Genomic DNA, 19,088 nt, shown 5'->3' on the forward strand with positions numbered 1-19,088 from the left:
ACCTTGGGGAGATTTACTTAAAGGGACTCAATCTGTCAGTTTGATTTGGGGCACTAAGTCACGACAAATTCTTGTAGACCGGGGGTTATCCCAAATTGCCCAGTTTTAAATCCACCCGTGCCAGCATTTGAAGAAAAAAATTAATATATATATATATATATATATATATATATTACACACCTACTTACTTAGAGATGAGTCCGAGGAGACTCAATGGACTCACCTATGGTTCTCCCAATGCGTGCACAGTTCAGAGAAGCCAAGGACATACACCCCGGTATCAGTGCGCATGTGCCAGAGGTACAGGACATGCACGCTGAGGCCGAAGTGTTCTCCTCTAGCTTCAATGAAGAACTGTGCTGGTGCGAGGACTACACTGGCAGAGTGAGTATAAAGCATTTTTTATTTTCAATGCATCCACAGATGTCTTTATAACAGGGCGATTTGGGACATTAAATCCCAAGTCTATAAGGAATGGTGGATGGTTTAGTAACTCAAATCGCCTTGACAGATTCCCTTTAAGCACACACTGACTTGGAAGCAAGACAGTGAAAATACCTTTTTTGTGTAAACCCCTTTGCACTGGCCACGAAAAGACTTTCATGTAACCACAGAAAAAAAAAAAAAAAAAAAAACGGTTTTCAACAGTCTTTATATTGTTTTCAATAAAAACATACCAAAAATTTCCTTTGTGTTTTTCAACCTTGCCCCACGAAGCAAAAGGTTTTCTGGTCCAAGAGGCCTTTACACAAATATAAAAAAAATAAATACGGATAACATTGTGCATAAGTAAATCTCTATGTACAACCACAATAACAACTATAATACATTTACAAAAGTAAAATGTACAGTGATTTACTATGTACAAATTAGGTTACAATCATACTGCTTATTGTTTAGTCCATTGTTCTGATCCATCATAACATCAAAGCAAGGGACTGAAAAACTAAATAGGATGAAGGATGCAGATGGACAATTGACTGTAATATTACTAAGGCTAGGTTTACATCTGCTTTCAGGTTTACGTTTGGGGTCCGCTGGGTTTCCACATGAAAAGGGCAAGGGGAAAGATATCCCTGAACGAACTTTAAGCTCTGGTGTGAACCTAGCTTCAAATGTTTGGTTTATTAATTTTTTTTACGTGCACAGTAGAGATGAGCGAACACTGTTCGGATCAGCCGATCCGAACAGCACGCTCCCATAGAAATGAATGGAAACACCTGTGACGCCGGCCACCAGCAAAGTCAGCGTCACAGGTGCTTCCATTCATTTCTATGGGAGCGTGCTGTTCGGATCGGCTGATCCGAACAGTGTTCGCTCATCTCTAGTGCACAGGTCATAATGTTCTGCTTAAAACAATAAGAAACAAGATGGAAGAAAGCTACATTATGACTAACTTTATTTAAAAGATGAAGACAGAAGTTGCTCCATTTATATCCTTCATTTTATCAGTTTTTCAATCCACTGTCCTGATTCTATAACTGCTCAGAACAATGGATAAAACAACAGCGTGAAAAAAAGTCTTTGTTCAAAAGGAGGAATTTAGTGCCCAACTTAAGGCAGATTCCACCTCAAAATCAGCTACAAATTATGCCTTAGGGTATATTCACATGGAGTTTTTGCAGGCTGATTCTGAGGCCAAATCTGCATCAAAAAACACCTCCTATTTATTTCGATGGGCGTCAGTAACAAAGCAACCTGACCTATCTTCAGGCAGATTCCGCCTTGAAAAACCCATTGAAATTAATGGAAGGCGGAATAATGTGTTGCGGTTTTTGACACTCCCCCCCCCCCCTTCCAAAAAAAGCAAAACAAAAAACACAACATCAAAAATGGAAAGCTTTTTTTTTAAAGGGAAGTTTCCACGTCCATACAGTTTGCTGGGGCAAAATAATGCAACGAAAAACATGACAAAAAAAAGCACCATGCTAAAAATGCGTCAAAAGCCCATTTCCTAATTCATGAAGCAGATTTTTTTCAGCCTGCAAAAAACTCTGTGAACATACCAGTAAAGAGAACATTTCATGTCCTCTTCGATGTGTGGTTTTATACAGCTGAATTCAGTGCATTGTCAGCTTTCCTAGTACGAGTGCCGAGATTTTGGTGCCATTAATTTTGGCACAGATATCTCTCCACTCTCAGAAGGGCGGGCTTTACAATCTAGTGTCATCTCTGGGCTTTGAGGAACGCTGGGCTGTGCCTTCCATTACACGGATGTGGATTTAAAACACATAATTTGAAACACTTTTAGTCAATAGAAAATCTATTGCTGATATATATCAGTACTGGTTAAATCTTAGAATGAATGATTAAAAATAAAACATATATATGCTCAGGACCCCTTCTATTAGCTACAGCAGAGCGGCTTCTCCTTCAGAGAACTCGGTGCAGCAACCAAATATTACAGGACAGCACACTCATCAGGATGGATAAGACACCACTAGTGTCCTGGGCAGCTGAACTAAAAAATACACAGCCTAGTTGGACAACCCTTTTAATATAAAATTAAGCAACGTGACCATCAGATTGGGTAACGCACAATATGGCAAAAATTGTTTTTCAAGGGTCACTAAATATTCAGTTTAGACATAGTTTTCCACCAGATGAATTTTTCTATTATAGGTCCTTCTCATTTTCCTCTCTTTCCATATGCTCTGTACCATCTTATTATACTTTCAAGCTAAAATTCGGTTTTTATTTTTGCATAGATTGTTTAACATTGGAAGCAGTGATCTGACAGACCCCTGTGTACAGTGTGAACACCAACAACTAAAAATTAAGAACACTAAGCAAAATTACCTTACAATATCCTCTGAATGTTCCCGCAAGGTTATTCTTCCAACAAACCTAAGTGAACATTTCCATAGCTTTATTAGATTTCATACATATTTTGAGTATGATATTTCTAGGCTACATTTAGTAATAATTATGTTTGCAGTAGAGAATTTGGTCATTTTAGACCATTTACACCAGTCATACCAATAAAGCCAATGATGGAGAAAATGAAAGCTGCTTTCCATCTGGTGTCATACTGGACACAAAATGGACACCTGACAGAAAGGATGTAATCTGAAAGTAAATCTAGGCCAAAAAGCAGTTGGAAAAAAAGAAAAAAGAAAAAAAAGCCTCACCTGTCCCCGATGCTTTGGTGTCTCCTAGCATGGTCTGGCCCTGTTTCTCCAGTGTTTTCTTCTTGTGGGAAATCACTGTCGCACATCACTGCTTGGTCAATCAGCGACATATGGAAAGGGACTCGAGATGTCCCAGCCGGCGAGGACCTCCAGAGCAGCAGGACAAAACCGTGCTAGGAGACGGCAGAGCACCAGGGACAGGCAAGTCCCCGGCTTAATATATATTCAAATAAATTAAATAAGGTATCCCGGACAACCTAAGCAGATTTAAACTTTAAAAGTTTAGTCTGGACAACCCCTTTAAGTATAGAAACTGAGACTGATGGGTGACTGGGATCACAGTGGAGGAATGACCCTGAGGAAAGAGATAAGAATGGGCCATGTTTTTCTTTTAGACATTACCCTGTGGTGAATACATAAACGTTTGATCATGGACAAAAAACGAGGGGGGCAAATTAGAAAAAAAAAAAAAAAAGGGGGTGCGTTGCATCTCTAAGCTAGTAAAACACCCTAGATGAACTTGAACCAGTTGATTTCAATGGGACAGATGACCATGTAGATGGAGTGATCCTTTTGCTCCCACGTCTAGCAGTGTCTTCTCCCAAATGAGCACACCTGCACTGTTTTACCGTACATGCATGAACATTAGTGACGCTAGGTTCACACCTGCGTTTGGGTTTCTGGTCAGGGGAACCCCCCAAACAGAAACGATCCACTTAAAGCGGTTGCCTGCAGACCGCAAAAACTATACTGGGGTCCACTGGGTTTCCGCCCAAAAAGAGTGAAAAATGCGGAGAGAAAATCGCTGCTTACAGAGCTTTCCTCTACGCATTTTCAAATGGAATGGGGAATGGAATCCCCCAGCGGAGAGCAGGCGCAGGTGTGAACCCTAGCCTCTGTCAAGCAGGATAGCTCTTGGCAGACAGCTATATAAAATGTATGGCCAGCTTTAGTTCTTTTTGTAAAGGTGAAGGAGAGGCTGTGATCCTTCATAATCGTTATCTGTATTTCTGTAATTATTGTAATGCATTGCATGATATGCTTTTGTAACTTCCAAAACACACATTTTGCAGGATTTTGTTGCATCAGTTCATTACTAACTAAACATGGATATAGTAAATAAAAGCCCCGCCTCAAAAAAAAAAAAAAAAAAAAGAGGATATAAAAATAAATAAATACATGTTACCTAAAGCATAGGCCCTTTTAATGTTTTTGAATCTAGAGAGCTTCTGAAATACTTTACCTGTAAAGATCTGCTTCGGGCTGCTGACACTCTATCACTGCTTTTAATGTGTCCAGATTGGCAACAGATTGCAATACTGCTGTTTCTGGAACAGCAAAATGTGTCTGAAAAGAAACAAAGGGCATTACACACAGGATACTGCAGCTTTAGGCTGCTCTAACAAGACCGCAGCAACTAATCGGAGTACAGTGTATACTTTTAAGAGCAGGACTGAACGTTATTAAAGATCTGATCACTTCCCATATGGAATATATTCATGCTAGTTGATTTTGTCACAGACTTTTTTCTACAGGTTTTTTGCTGAATAATGCCTAATCCAGAAGTTACAGATTAGTCAATAGTAATTTATTAAAACCTTTACATACATTGGGGGAGTAAAATCTTCTCCATGGGTTTGAAACTTTTTTTTTTTTTTTTGTAGATTGTGAGCCCCACATAGAGCTCACAATGTCCATTTTTCCCTATCAGTATGTCTTTTTGGAATATGGGATTCCATATCCATGCAAACACGGGGAGAACATACAAACTCCTTGCAGATGGGTTTTTGCCCTTGGTGGGATTTGAACACCAGGACCCCAGCGCTGCAAGGCGGCAGTGCTAACCACTGAGCCACCGTGTGGCCCCTAAGGGTTTGAAACTTTTTAAACGCTACTTGCACAAAGTTGCTTGTGAAAATTTTTACAATGGTTTTACACAAAAGAAGGACATGGAAAACATGGGGCCAGAAGAAGCTCCAGCAGATTCATCTACATTTACATCATTTTTCTGCAATAAATAATGACTGTGAAATCTTCATCAACTACAAGCTGCATCCTGCAGCAGAGCAGGAAATAAAGATAAATCCCCCCAATTGATTTATTGTCTTGTGTTTTTTGTTTGTTTGTTTTATTACAAATTTTCAGACGTGGTTACCAGGTCAAAAAAAACTGCCAGAGCAAAAAACTAAAATACAGACTTTTTGTTAGGACAATTTAAGCATGAAGTCCCTATGGTGACTTCAGAAATGGCAGATTTTTAGTAATGAATCTGCACTGCAAAATCTGTACCTAATTTCAGTTATGAGAAGTAATGGAAACACCATTCACAACTAGTGGAAATATTTTGCATGGAACAATCTTATTGTGGATTTTTAAATATGCAGCAAACTCATTCTGTTGCTGAACTGTGATGAATTTTCATTGTGGATTTCAAGCCTTTAACATGCAATATTATCTACAGTGAATCCACAGCTAAATCAGCTTTCTCTCTTCTACTGTGTATAGGAAGAAAGTGATAAACCATCAGTGAAAGCAAGGGGGAAGCCTATGGCCTGGTTCAGACGGGATATTTTGAACCAGAATTTGATGCAGAGGCCGCATCAGGTTCCGGTCCAAAATATGGGTAGCCACGACTGGATGCCGGTGTAGTACACCGGCATCCAGTCACTGTGAGAAGTTAAAAAAGGGTGACTTGGCACCCGTCTGGTGGAAATAGTAGACTCCAGTCAGGAGCCCTTCAGGCCAATTGCAGCTCTTACCCGGACACCGTCCCACACAGTGGGTGGTGAAAAAATGGAAAGGATATATAGAAAAACCGGGAACTGGCAGAGCGCTAAAGGCAGCAAAATCCGTAATGGACTTGAAAAATAAAATAAAAATGACGATATGCAAGGTAAAGATGAATTGGTTCTGTTTTATTGCTCCAAGGACATGAACAACAGCTTAAAATAGCTACGCGTTTCGACACCGGGTGGGTGTCTTCTTCAGGCCAAGCAGGAAGTGTCCAGCAATAGCCTTAGAACCAAGTCCAGTTGCAGCACTCCGATCAGGCCCAAATGAATGGGCCTAGTCGGGAGGAGTGAATCCGCCTGAAGAAAGAGCATGTCACTTCTTTTTTCCAGGAGCTGGAACAAACGGCTCCTGGAAAAAAGAACTGACCGTCTCCCATTGATTTCAATGGGAGTCGTTTTTTTGGTCAGGATTGAGGCGGATTCAGCCTCAAAATCCTAATCAAAATACCCCGTGTGAACTCAGCCTAAATCTTCTAAACACATCAGACTCCTGCCTGACAGCAATGGCAAAGCACTGCAACAAGTAACCTGTAAGTCTCTAAAATCCAAACATATTCACACATAAGTAATAGAGCATTGAAACTGGGATCTATCAGTACCTTACGATGCTCTCAAAGATTTAAAAAAAAAAAAAAAAAGTGACAAAAAAAAAAAAAACCCTTGCCTTGAGATTTGTCTCTCCATCCAGACTCGCAGTAGTCACATGACATGAACCATTCACTCTGTCTGAAGACAACAGTACAAGATCAGCAGGAAAAGTCTCATCTTTGGCTACACGGACAATGTCACCAACCTAAAATGGGAAAGGGGGAAGCAAAAAAAAAAATTTAATTTTTTTTTTTTTTTTTTTTAAATCTACAAATTTTCCTCTCCACATAAGATTCAATACATCCAAGTTTAGGACTCAAGGATAATAAAAAGCCGAATCCTACCCTGATGTTTTTTGATCTAGTCTTAACAAGGCCACCACTTCTGACAACGTAAACTGGAGCTCCATTGACCTCATTGTCTGCTTTGTGCCGCAGCCAGTCTTCATAACCCTAAAGGAAAAGCAGAATAGTAAGGGATAGTAAGCCAATACAAGAAATTTATTAAAACAAGTGTATTACAAAGTTTCTGATGTGGGCTCTACAATATCTACCATGTTGCACCGAAAATAAGACAGGGTTTTACATTATTTTTTGCACCGAAAGATAGGTTAGGGTTTATTTTCAGGGGAAGTCTTTTTTTTTTTTTTTTTTTTACATGTATAGCTGTCTAGACAATATATATTTTTTTATATATAGAACTGAAGCTAGAGCTTATCAGAGTAGGGCTTATAATTCAAGCGTACTCCAAAAATAATGACAAATCATGCTAGGGCTTATTTTCGGGGTAGATCCTATTTTCGGAGAGACATGGTAATACATTCTTTATAATTCTGACAGAAGTGGAAACATTGACCCAGATTTACTATGCCTTGTATGCCAGTAAGTTGGCATAAAAAGTGTAATGTTTTTGCGCAAAACAGGTTAGTGCACAAAAAAAAAAAAAAAAAAAAAAAAAAAAAAAGTGATTTTCCCACCACTTTCCTGAAAAAGGGGGTGTAGTCGTCGGCCAGTAACTTTCCATCATTTATGAGGTTACATTTCCCCCAGGCCCATAGCTTTCCCCCAGATTGTACACTTTTCTCCTTCTCTGACCCACGCTGATCTATCAAATCAGTACTGGGGCAAGAGAAAAGAAGCAGTCTTCTCCGCAGAGCAGCGCTGGTGGACAGCTGTCTGGGGAACCCCATTGTTTTTTGTTGTGGGCATTTCATAATGGCAGAAATAGGGAGAAATACTTAACTCCTGACCACGGTCCAGTTAGTGCTCCCCACACAATACAATCTGCCATAATGCCAGGTTAGTGTCCCACACACAGTAAAATGTTAGCCAGTGGTTATTGCTGTGTGTACAGGAGACTCTGAATGGTCAGCACAGGAATACATAAAATGGACTCCACTATAAGAATTGTAAGCTATGTTATAAATTAATTATCCCACTGGAGGGTGGGGGTTGCGAAGAAAGAAAAAAAAGCTCACAGTCATATTATGGGTAACGTATGTAGATTTTTGTTACATCATCCTGCATATACCTATACGTGGATACAAATATGATCAGGAAGGCAGTATAAACTTTGTACATAGAAGTGTAATACGCAGTAAAGCAGTTTTACATTCTGAAAATTAAGTCTACGTATAGAATAATACACATTTACCTGTTTGATGGCTGTAACCGTTATGACAAAAAATAGTGGAAGTCCGCTTGTCACTGGACTTGTTGGAGTGTCAATCATAAGCTGGAAGAACAAATGACACAGTGATTCACTATTTTCACATTATATGGACAAAAGTAATGAGGCATATCTCTTAAGCTAAATGTACACGAAAACAGAAACAACAGATGTATGTACTAGGTCTGTGGCAAAATGACACGGACAGCACATGGATGATAGTGTGCCACGCTTAGCTCCATGGACCCTTTGATTTGCTTCAGTGTGCCTAGGCTGCAAAGGAAAGTGACCTGTCCTGAGTTATCTCCTGGTCTCACAGCCCCATACACAAACTTGCAATAATACACAGTCACTTTACTGTCACTGTTTTTAGACATGGCGAGCTGGGTGGCACATCTTTGGAGAAAATCAGCAGTGTGTGAAAGATGCTCCACTTCTACACCAGTTTTCTGGTGAACCTTTAATAGAAAATTTCCCTCAATGTTTGTTTGGAAAGAGGTCAGTGCAATTTTTTTTTATTTTTAGCCAAAGTCAGAAGTGGCTCCAGTGAGAAAGTCCTTACTTTTTATTTCACCACACTAAGGGTACCTGAACCCAATTTTTCTGCAGCAAATCCACTTTTAGGCTACAGCCTCACAGGAGGTCCCGCAGCAAAAAAAAGCGCTGTGGGAAAAACCATGGTGGCAACTTATAGGTTCTTCCTGCAGCACTTTAGACCGAAAGTTCACACTTTGCCCTGAATGTAAAACGCCACGATTTTTCTAGCGGCATTTCCGCTGTGGGCAACTCGCGGAGTTTACATGACGTGGAGCCCTGGCCTTAAACTGGGACACACTGGAAGCACTGGAAATGGCTTAGCTCATATGAAATCAGAACCAACTATCAAGCTACAATGAACACCATGTAGCATTAGCCTTAAAATCCACAGAATAACTTGACATAAAATGAATTTAAAAATCTCTCAACTACAGGGCTGGGAATGTAGTACCCATAGAGCAGTGCCCCAAGTGTTTTCAGGGTCTAGAAACATCCTTGATGTTGAGTGCAGTTCTCAATCGTCACCGTTGGTGACCATTAGCAGTGTCTGTAGCTATTGTCCATTACAAGATTTTAGCAACATAGCTGAACCATCAGTAAGACGTTAAAATTTCCATTCATTTCAATGGGATTTTATTTTGGGTCCGTTATTGTCCGTTTGTGTCCAATTACACCCAATCCATCAGAAATCCATTTTTTTTCCAGTGGACAAAAAATCCTACATGCAGGAATTTTGTCAGTTTGAAAATATGGATTCTTGATGGATGGCAAGTGTCCGTTATTTTTTTTAACACTGAAGTCTATGGGTAATGGACTTATAATGGATAGTAACTGATAGCCATCAATTACAGTCCATTATTTTGTGTTCGTTTTTTTCTGCACATGCTCAGAAAGTACAAAACAAAAAAAAAAGTATAGGAGAAAAAAAGCAAAAACAGACACTAATAGACAGTACCTGATGCTAACTGATGCTAATGTGTCAGTGTTTTTTTTTGTTTTTTAATTGATCCTTTAAATGGATCAGTTAAAAAAAAAACAAAAAACGACACAATAACACCAATTAGTGTCCGTTAAGGTCTGTTATGATAGGTGTCCGGGGGTTTTTTTTGTTTTTTGTTTTTTTAACGGACACCTTCATAACGGAATTCAACGGTAGTGCCTAACACATTCATATAAACACATGTAAGCACAGAATTGCGTTTATAAAAAATGAAAAAAAAAAAAAAAAAAGTATACTTTTTTTTTTTCTTGATTTCTTAGCTCTGAGGTTTTTTTTATTGCTTCCAAAGCCAAAATTTCTAAAACAACAACAGCAACAAAACCTTAATGTGGAAACCCGGACAAATATTTTTTAAAACTGGCTCAACAATTTATCAAGCTTTTTTTTTTCTCTCTTTTCCACAGAGGCCTCACAGCTTTCGATTTTACAGGAACCATGAAGGAATGGACAGACATTTTGTAATGGATGATAACTGAATCCTCCCACTGACTTATGAGGATGAAGTCACATGTGGCAGATTTACTGCAGGCATTTCTGGGACTGGAAAAATCACTCTAATGGGTCTGTCAAACTTTCAGTTTTCTTATCCTACAGATCATCCACATCATCTTTATATCTAAAAGGTTCCAAGATCACAAAGTCATATCACAAAACCTTCCTCTACAGTGTGCACATCAATATGTGTGTGTACATAAACATTCATTTTGGTCAGTGGTGGCTTACCTGAACCAGAAATATGATGAGAAAATAGAAATTGGCTATTCTTCTGAATTGTTCAAACAAGTTTTTTGGAATGAAGTTCAACACTGTGTACTGTAAAGAAAAAATCCTTTCAGCAAGCAGGCACAGATAGAAAATGGAGATTGCATATAAAAATTATGAGAAATGTATTCCTGCCTGCTTTGCATGCACACTATATGTAAAATGGTTGACTTCTAGCTAGTTATTTATTTTCCACAGTTTCTGTGTCTTGTCGCTATGCAGTAGAGGACAACCGATATTTGAAGAGGACCTTTCACCACTTTTGGGCACATGCAGTGTTATATACTGCTGGAAAGCCGACAGTGCGCTGAATTCAGCGCACTGTCGGCTTTCCCGATCTGTGCCCGCTGTAAAGAGCTTACGGTGCCGGTACCGTAGTGCTCTATGGTCAGAAGGGCGTTTCTGACCATTAGCCAGAGACGTCCTTCTGCCTCGCGGCGCCAATCGCGCTGTGCTGTGGAGCGGGGAGGAACGCCCCCTCCCTCTCCTGATAATACTCGTCTATGGACGAGCTGTGTGAGCAGAGGGAGGGGGCGTTCCTCCCCGCTCCACAGCACAGCGCGATAGGCGCCGCGAGGCAGAAGGACGTCTCTGGCTAATGGTCAGAAACGCCCTTCTGACTGTAAAGAGCTACGGTACCGGCACCGTAAGCTCTTTACAGCGGGCACAGATCGGGAAAGCCGACAGTGCGCTGAACTCAGCGCACTGTCAGCTTTCCAGCAGTATATAACACTGCATGTGCCCAAAAGTGGTGAAAGGTCCTCTTTAAAGCAAAGACTCATCTACTTGTTACACTGAAAAATAGCCAGGAAGTGGTTTCTTCTTCAATGCAATCCTGTATAAGCAGCAGAACGTTCTGCAAAGAAGGTGAAGAGCAAGGGTGTGTACTTGTAGGAATTCTAGGAAAATGGCCCCACTTTGTGAAAATGTTGCAATTTACAGTACCTGCAAATTGAATGTTTTTTTGGCTAATCCCATCCGCACATTGCAGAAAAAAAATATGCAGCGGAAAAGCTGCATTTTTTAAAATCTCAGTAAGTCAATTATACCTGTGGAAGCGCTGGCGTGTTCTGTATAGGTATAATGAAGGCAGAATGTCCGCAGAGGAAAACTGCAAAAACATGAAGAACGCTACGGAAAAAAAAAAACCATGATGTGTTTCCGTCATGGCTATCCTGAGGATATAAGGCAACCCAGAAAATCTCATGTGCAAACAATCATTTCAGTTCTTTGCCTCTCAGAGCAATGGTCAGCTAGGCGAGTTTACTGATGGGTCATAAATGGTTCTGTCTCCTTTTCCAACTAAGAAAACTAAACTAATTTGAAAAGCAGCAGCATTTGTGGATGTAGATTCTAACATGAATACACTCACATTTAATACAAGCTTCTTTACAAAAAATAGATAAATAAAAAATGGAGTGAAATTAGTTCTCCAAATAGCTGTATTTCCAGTTTTATAATTTATTTTATTTAAAAATGGGTCAGGTGTCATACGAAAGCGGAGTCAGTTTTCAGGGGCTAACACTAATCCACAGTTTTTAGCAAGACTGAATTACCCATTATTTCTTAAAGGGAGTCTACCCCCCAGCAGAATCATTCCTGAACCACTTACATGTTGTCATAGGAGCTATTAGCGACAGAGTCAAAATACCTTTTCTGTGTCAAAGTGCAATCTTTCTGCCAAGATCAGCAACATTTAATGCAGATGAGCTGTTCGTTGTACCTCGGCATTGCTGCATCTTCCAGACCAGCCCCTTTCACCCATGGTCATCACAAATCTGCACCTTTCCCTTTATGTTGGTTAACCAGTGTTGAGCAGCGACCACTGGAGAAAAGAAGTGCTCTGGCAGGTTTGGCAATGTCCAGGTGCACAATCCGAATTTGCATACGGATTAAAACTTAATTTTCTCTGCAACAATATTGCACTTTGACACAAAAAGTATATTCTGTATGCCAGAGGTCCCCAAGCACTGGGCCGTGGCTCAGTACCAAGCCATGCATCACCTTCTCTATGCTCTGAAATATACAATTATTGTACTTCTAGAGATGGATGGGTTGTGCACACAGCCAGTACGGTTCCTCTATTTCCTTCTCTGTTGTACCATAGAACAGTGGGTCAAGGTTCCAAGAGGAAAGTAGAGGTTGCACACAGGTTACGTGCAAGAGGCGGCCGAGCCCGGAACCTCGACCCCTATTCTATGCCTCCAATTGAAAGAAAATAGAAGATGCACACAGGCTGTGCGGAAGAGGAGGCCCCGCCCTCCCCATCACTGCTCTTTTAGTACAATATACCTATAGATAGCAACAGAATATGGAATGATATGTGGGTGAGGGGGACTATTACCGATGGGGGGACGCTATTAGCTCACTATTACAGTAATAGTGCACCTGCACACCCACCCCGATTACAGATTTACTTATGTGGGGGGGCTAGTAACTAAAGAGGGGGGGACTATAAGGCCACCAATACTGTAATAGTGCCCCCACAAGTAATAGCATTACTTTTGTGGGGGGAAGGAACTATTACCTGTGGGAGGGGGGTGCTATTAGGGCACTATTATAGAAATAGTGCATTCTAACAGGTAACAGCATTACTTGTGTGGGAGGTCTATTATCTGTGGGGGGGCACGGATAGGCCATTATTACTGCAATAGTACCCCCGATAAGTAACAGAATTACTTATGTGGGGTGGTAACTATTACCTGTGTAGGTGGTGCAATTAGAGGACTATTACAGTAATAGTGTCCCACACAGGTACTAGCATTACTTATGTATGGAGGCTATTACCCATGGACAAGGTCACTATAACATGCGGGGTGGCCCTGCAACCCTATATTCAGCAAATTGCTGCCGTCCATGGTTTGCCTGCTCCAGCATTTTGACATCTTGCAAGCTGTCCTGCTGCTGGCATGTGCCTCACACCGTGCCTGTGATTGTTCCGGCATCTCAGCAGCTCGCTGGGACACCATATAATGAGTGTGTTGTTGGCTTTGATGAGCCACATGTTCCTGCGTTTTGACAGCTGTCACGCTGGCCTACCGCTGAACTTGTTTCTTGCACTGTGCCTGTGATAGTTCTGGCATCTCAGCACCTCACTAGAACGTCATATAATGAGCGCGTTGTTGGCGTCGATGATCCCCCTGCTCCAGCGTTTCTGCAGCTGTCAAGCTGGCATGCCACTGAACTCGTTCCTGGTGCCGTGCCCGTGATTGTTCCGGTATCTCAGCAGCTCACTGGGATGCCATATAATGAGTGTGTTGTTGGCGTCGATGATCCTCCTCAGCTGCACTTGAGGAGAACTCTGTTGACTTCTGGCTTCCTTCATATTTGTCGTTGTTTGTGACAAATTAGATTTTCTTTTTCCAGGCATTTTGAAAATTGGCAAACTGACAATTTGGATTAAAGGTGTTTGCCCATGTCACTTTGTCTGCACTGGAGCAGATCAGACAATATGCAAATGCATGAACACTGAGGGTTAGCTGAGTGCTTACACATAGAGATAACAGACCTGGCTTTCTCAGAAGGTGAGATAAAAACAGTGTAATATAGTATGTGAACAAAAATTCATAACAGTTGTGAATCCATGTCATTTACCGGGATAAAAAGTAGCCTATATTACAATTTCATTCAAATCCGTTCAGCCGTTTTTACGTGATTGAGGAATAAACATCCAAACTTTCACATTTATAATATTAGTATTAGTATATAGTATAGTATATAGTATTAGTATATTAGTAGGAAGGAAGGATAGGATAGGAGGAAGGATAGGATACTCCTGTGGCAGTAAAATCTGGAACAAAAAAACAATGTGTTTCTGCAACGTGGGCTCCAGACTAAGGCTTTGAAGATTGTCAGTTTGGCCTATCTTAATCAGGGGCAGTAAAAAAACAAACATGAAAGTGGTATTTAGAGTGCATAGAAAAATCATAATTGCATCTTCCTGGACTTTTGGCAGTGCAATGTATTGTATGATACAATTCTATTGTTATACAATGCAAGTAACTAAAGTAAATCAGTAAGCATAGTATATGGCCACGTCTACCACAGGCATCACAGCAACAGGTAGTTTTAAAAATAGCAAATTCTGCACTGGTTTGAACCTTTACACCCTAGTGACTCACTCCTCGATCTAAGCTACGTAGAATTTTCCTAAGTCTCACGTCTTACAGCTTAACATACAATCTGTACAAATGCTAACTCCATCTTCTCTGTATTCCAACACGCAGAACAGACCAAGACTTCAGGTCCTCCTTTAGTACAAGCCATCATGTACGGAAGAGCATAATTCAAAGCAACTTACCTTAGATGAAATTATTCTGTTATCTGCATATTTTTGAGGAACATAATGGCCATGCTGAGGGAACCTATTTGCCACATATACTGTCCGAGTTTCACTATGATTTGGTGGGTCACATCCCTGAGGAACAGAAGGAAGAGCACTATAAGGTTACTTCACCGAGACAGCTAAAATTCTAAACAGTAATAATGTTCCCACTATTTGTCCAGCTACAACCCACAACTATATTCATTACTATTTTGTTGAATAACCATTAAAGGGGTTGCTCCAGAATCAATATTTTTCATTAGCTCTAATGGTGCCAAAATAGCCCCTTCCCTCTATCACTAGACTGGAATGATTGTCTCATACATGTCCTATACTCCAACAGTATGTAGGAGTCACTCCCGTTTCGAATAGCACGCACCCATAGGAATGAATGGACGTAGCTGGCACGCAGACTTTGCCATTCATTCCTATGGGTGCGTGCTATTCGAAACAGCCGTTTCGAATAGTACTCGCTCATCTCTATGTAGGACCATTAAAGATAACCAGTGAGACCGCATTTATTAAACACTTCTCACCTCTGCACAAGATAGGTGATAAGTTGCAATTCTGCGACAATCCCTTTAAAAAGGACCTTTGACCACCTCCAACTCTTTGCATTCTGTAATAGATGCTTCTACAAAGATTCTGGCACAGTTGTAATTTTTTCTCTACTCCCTACTGTTCACGAGCAATCATTTCTGTTAGAACAGAGTATAACTGAGCTGGGACTGTCAGGTGGGCGGTCCCTGCCGTTCTGCTCCAGCCTAGAACCGCCCACCTGACAGCACAACGTGTGACTGTGCTGAAAGTAACAGAAATGATTGCACAGGACTAGAGAAAAAAAATACAATTTTCCTGGAATCGGTGAAGAAGCACTACTTAAGGATGTGGTGAAAGGTTTTCTAACGTCAATAACAGTATTGTAAAAGAGGAAAAACTGATGCATATGAACACTACAAACACACACATTTACTTCACAAGCATGTGAAATAAAAAGGAGATGAGGTAAGAGGTGGATTACAAAGCAGAGGAAGCAGTAAGCACATATCCGTACACCATACGTGAAAGACAAAACCGGTAAAGTAACAACAAAGTACATGTAATAACCGCTACTGGCTCTAGAACAAGGCAAACAATATGCCAGCAAACTGGCAAACAAGAACAGACCAGGGCCAGATGTGTCCTTTTCAATGTCATTCTCTGAACAGGAGGCTGTGGCATTGCTCAGTCAGCAGATTTCTTGATACCTCTTGCTGACTTACCTGTCATATTGCTGCCCAGGACATTCTGAGAGGCAACTCACTACATTATATTAATAGTACAAGGCTCGCAGCTTTCTTTATATAAGACATGCCACTAATAGACGCTATGGACACCTGATTTATTTTTTGGTTCATTTGCTTCCTACGCGCAAAATTAAAAGAGGTTGTCTGGTTTCAGCAAATAAACGTTATAGTTTGTATAACACAAAGTTATACAATTTACTACTATACTCTACTAATCCCTCATGGTTTTCTAGATTTCTACTTACTGGCATTCTTTGGTTACATGCACTGTATAAAAATAATAATATAATAATAATAATTTTATATATATATATATATATATATATATATATATATATATATATATAAATATAAATTTCATGGTCATGTAATGGAGACACAGTTGCATATCACATGACCATGGACGGATTTTAATTCACTCTAAACAATGAATGACAGCGAACAGATATCTAGAAAACCTTGAGGAATTGATACAGAAAGTATATTGGAAAATTGTATAATAACATTTACTTGCTGAAACTGGAGGACCCCTTTAAGTCACATATTATAAAGTTCCTATTATTTTGCAGCAGCAGACTGTGTCCAAGACTATAGAGCAGATTTACTAATACTGTCTAAAGAAGGGGCTCCACGTGGTGTAAACGTTTGAAAATTGGATGGGATTCTAGCAAATCCCATCCACGCATTACAGAAAAATACCTGCACGAAAATGCTGTGATTTCCAAAACGGTTGCCGTTTTGGAAATCGCAGCATGTCAATTATACCTACAGAAATGCAGCTTTTCTATAGTTATAATTGAAATAGAAAGTCAGCAGAGGAAACCTCTGAGGACTTCCTGCGAAAAGCAATGCAGTTTTTCCCACATCGCTTTTTTGCTGTGGCAAACCTAGACTAGACAGTCATAAACTGCACTAGATTTATAATACTATCTGATCTGATGTGGTTTGATAAACCTGTCACATTATCCGACTGTCTTTTCTACACCTCCTATTAGTTGGCTTCATTTAAAAGAGAAAAATGCACCAAAAATTGGCATGTGGTGTCACAACTTAGGCAGCCCCCCGTTTCAATGAAGCCAAGCACATGTTCCGCAAAGCCAGGCCCCTCCACCACTTGATAAATGTGGTTCAAGACATGTAATTAGATATTTTTTTTCATGCAATTTTGTTTAGTAATCTCCCCTATGTTCTTTTACAGTGAGTGTTCTGAACCCTTCAAATGGTGATGTGACACAATGGTGCCCGCTCAGCTCCTGGGTGAGTGTTATGTGTAAATGGAGTACAGCACCCACCATATATGTACAGCAGATGTTGGCAAGTGCTAAGACAATGCTCATTAAAAGGCGTGATTCTTTTTTCAAGGGTCAAATTGCCTGTATAGGAATCTATGACACCTATACAAGCATAACTGTGACCTCTGGGTAGAATTTTAATTTCTATAGTATATCGGTAAGTCCAATCATTTAAAACAAGATTTTTCTTCCTGGTGGACAAACTCTTCTAGTAACTGAACTAATGTGACTAATGTGCCAAGAAAATGTTCAGAATTGAGAAATTCCAGCCCACCATGGTCTGAACACTGAAGTTTACATATAAGTAATGTTTACATAAATTGCAGTTCTTTAAAGCAAACAGTCCGTGCACAAACATAAGCGACGGCTGAGTATCAGCTGTACAATAATTTCTGCCAGTTCTGTTACATTGCCCATTAAGACACAGTATTACGCTGAAATGGTCATTTATGTTATTTTAAGCAGGGATCATGGTGCGTAAACATAGATTTCAATAATTCAATCAATTAAAGTAACATATTAAATTATATACATTCTGCCGACAAAATACTGAAGGACCATCTGCAGTGACCAAACCCTGGAAAGCAGGGAGCAATGTGCTGAGCTACACATCCAAACCTCATTTCTGGAGCCATCAAAGCAAGCTAGAGAAATGTGGTGACTCATTTGCCATTAAGCGTAATTGTTCAGATGTGCCATTTGCAGGCCTGGCTACTGCTCAGATACACTACACAAGATGAGAAGAAGTCTTGTCACTGGAGGCTGCTGTCACACAGTATTAGCCACTTATGTCCTGCACTAAATGCCTTTCCTGTAAATGAAACAGACAATGACATACAGCAGCTTACACAATATCTACTATGTTATACTTACCAGATAAATTCTCCTGCCTCCTACACCAGCTTAAAGCTGCCAGACAATGGAATTAAAAGGAACTCGCCATGATGAAATGGCTGTCCAGTCTGCTACAGCTTTGTCGGCAACCTGTATAACCTGTATTTTATTCCTCTAATTCTCTTCTCTTTCTAGGCTTCTGAGTGCACTGGGTGGAGTGACAATGACTGACAGACAGCCTTCTTAGCAGAAGTGTGCATACAAAGATCGCCTTCAATCCCTTTGTAGCACTGTCAATGCACTCCTAAGTCCAGAACGAAGACAGATTTATAAAATACACAAAGTTGTATATCAATCTGCTCAGCTAATGCTCTAATAAAACTGGACAATTTGAAAAAAAATTAAAGTTTGTGTTTTTTGCAATCCTATGGACTAGTTTGGATTTGAATCTCGTTTTTCTTGCTTTTGTTAAATATAATGAAAAACAAAAAACTATTTTTAATGTTTCCCACCATGTACTGTGTAACAGGTCTCTTGTTTGTGGCACACAATGTAGTTTTAATTTATACCATTTTGTGAAATGTCCATTGTTTTGTTTTTAAATAGTTTAGGCATTTATGGATGGTGGGATGCCTTAGGCCTTTTATGGAGTATTTTTATGAATTAATTTTTATATAGTTTTTTTTTTTATGAGGGTTTTGATTGTGCCACAAATATACAGGATAAATTACTAATTATTGGGGGTCCAACTACTAGGACCCCCTGAGAATAGGGCGTGCTTTACCCCATTGTGAACATAGTTGAGGTGAACACAGACTTCCCTTTAACGTTGTATAAGTCATCTAATAGCTGCCATGGAACTTTAATTCACTAT

General features: G+C 40.0%; 1 protein-coding gene across 5 annotated transcripts in view; it reads right to left on the minus strand.

Annotated features, from left to right (window-relative positions):
* Positions 1-19,088, minus strand: part of ATP11B (ATPase phospholipid transporting 11B (putative)) — a 91,898-nt gene that overhangs the window by 55,715 nt on the left and 17,095 nt on the right. For all 5 annotated transcript variants that reach the window (XM_075268597.1, XM_075268601.1, XM_075268596.1 and 2 more), the window contains exons 2-9: positions 14,779-14,895; positions 10,440-10,529; positions 8,165-8,245; positions 6,856-6,963; positions 6,588-6,716; positions 4,375-4,478; positions 2,800-2,847; positions 678-742 (exon numbers count right to left, since the gene is read on the minus strand). In XM_075268597.1, coding sequence (XP_075124698.1) covers positions 678-742; positions 2,800-2,847; positions 4,375-4,478; positions 6,588-6,716; positions 6,856-6,963; positions 8,165-8,245; positions 10,440-10,529; positions 14,779-14,895 — 742 coding nt within the window. The remainder of the gene's footprint in view (positions 1-677; positions 743-2,799; positions 2,848-4,374; positions 4,479-6,587; positions 6,717-6,855; positions 6,964-8,164; positions 8,246-10,439; positions 10,530-14,778; positions 14,896-19,088) is intronic.

This window comes from Leptodactylus fuscus, chromosome 3 (genome assembly GCF_031893055.1).
Source record: "Leptodactylus fuscus isolate aLepFus1 chromosome 3, aLepFus1.hap2, whole genome shotgun sequence".
Classification (NCBI taxonomy): domain Eukaryota; kingdom Metazoa; phylum Chordata; class Amphibia; order Anura; family Leptodactylidae; genus Leptodactylus; species Leptodactylus fuscus.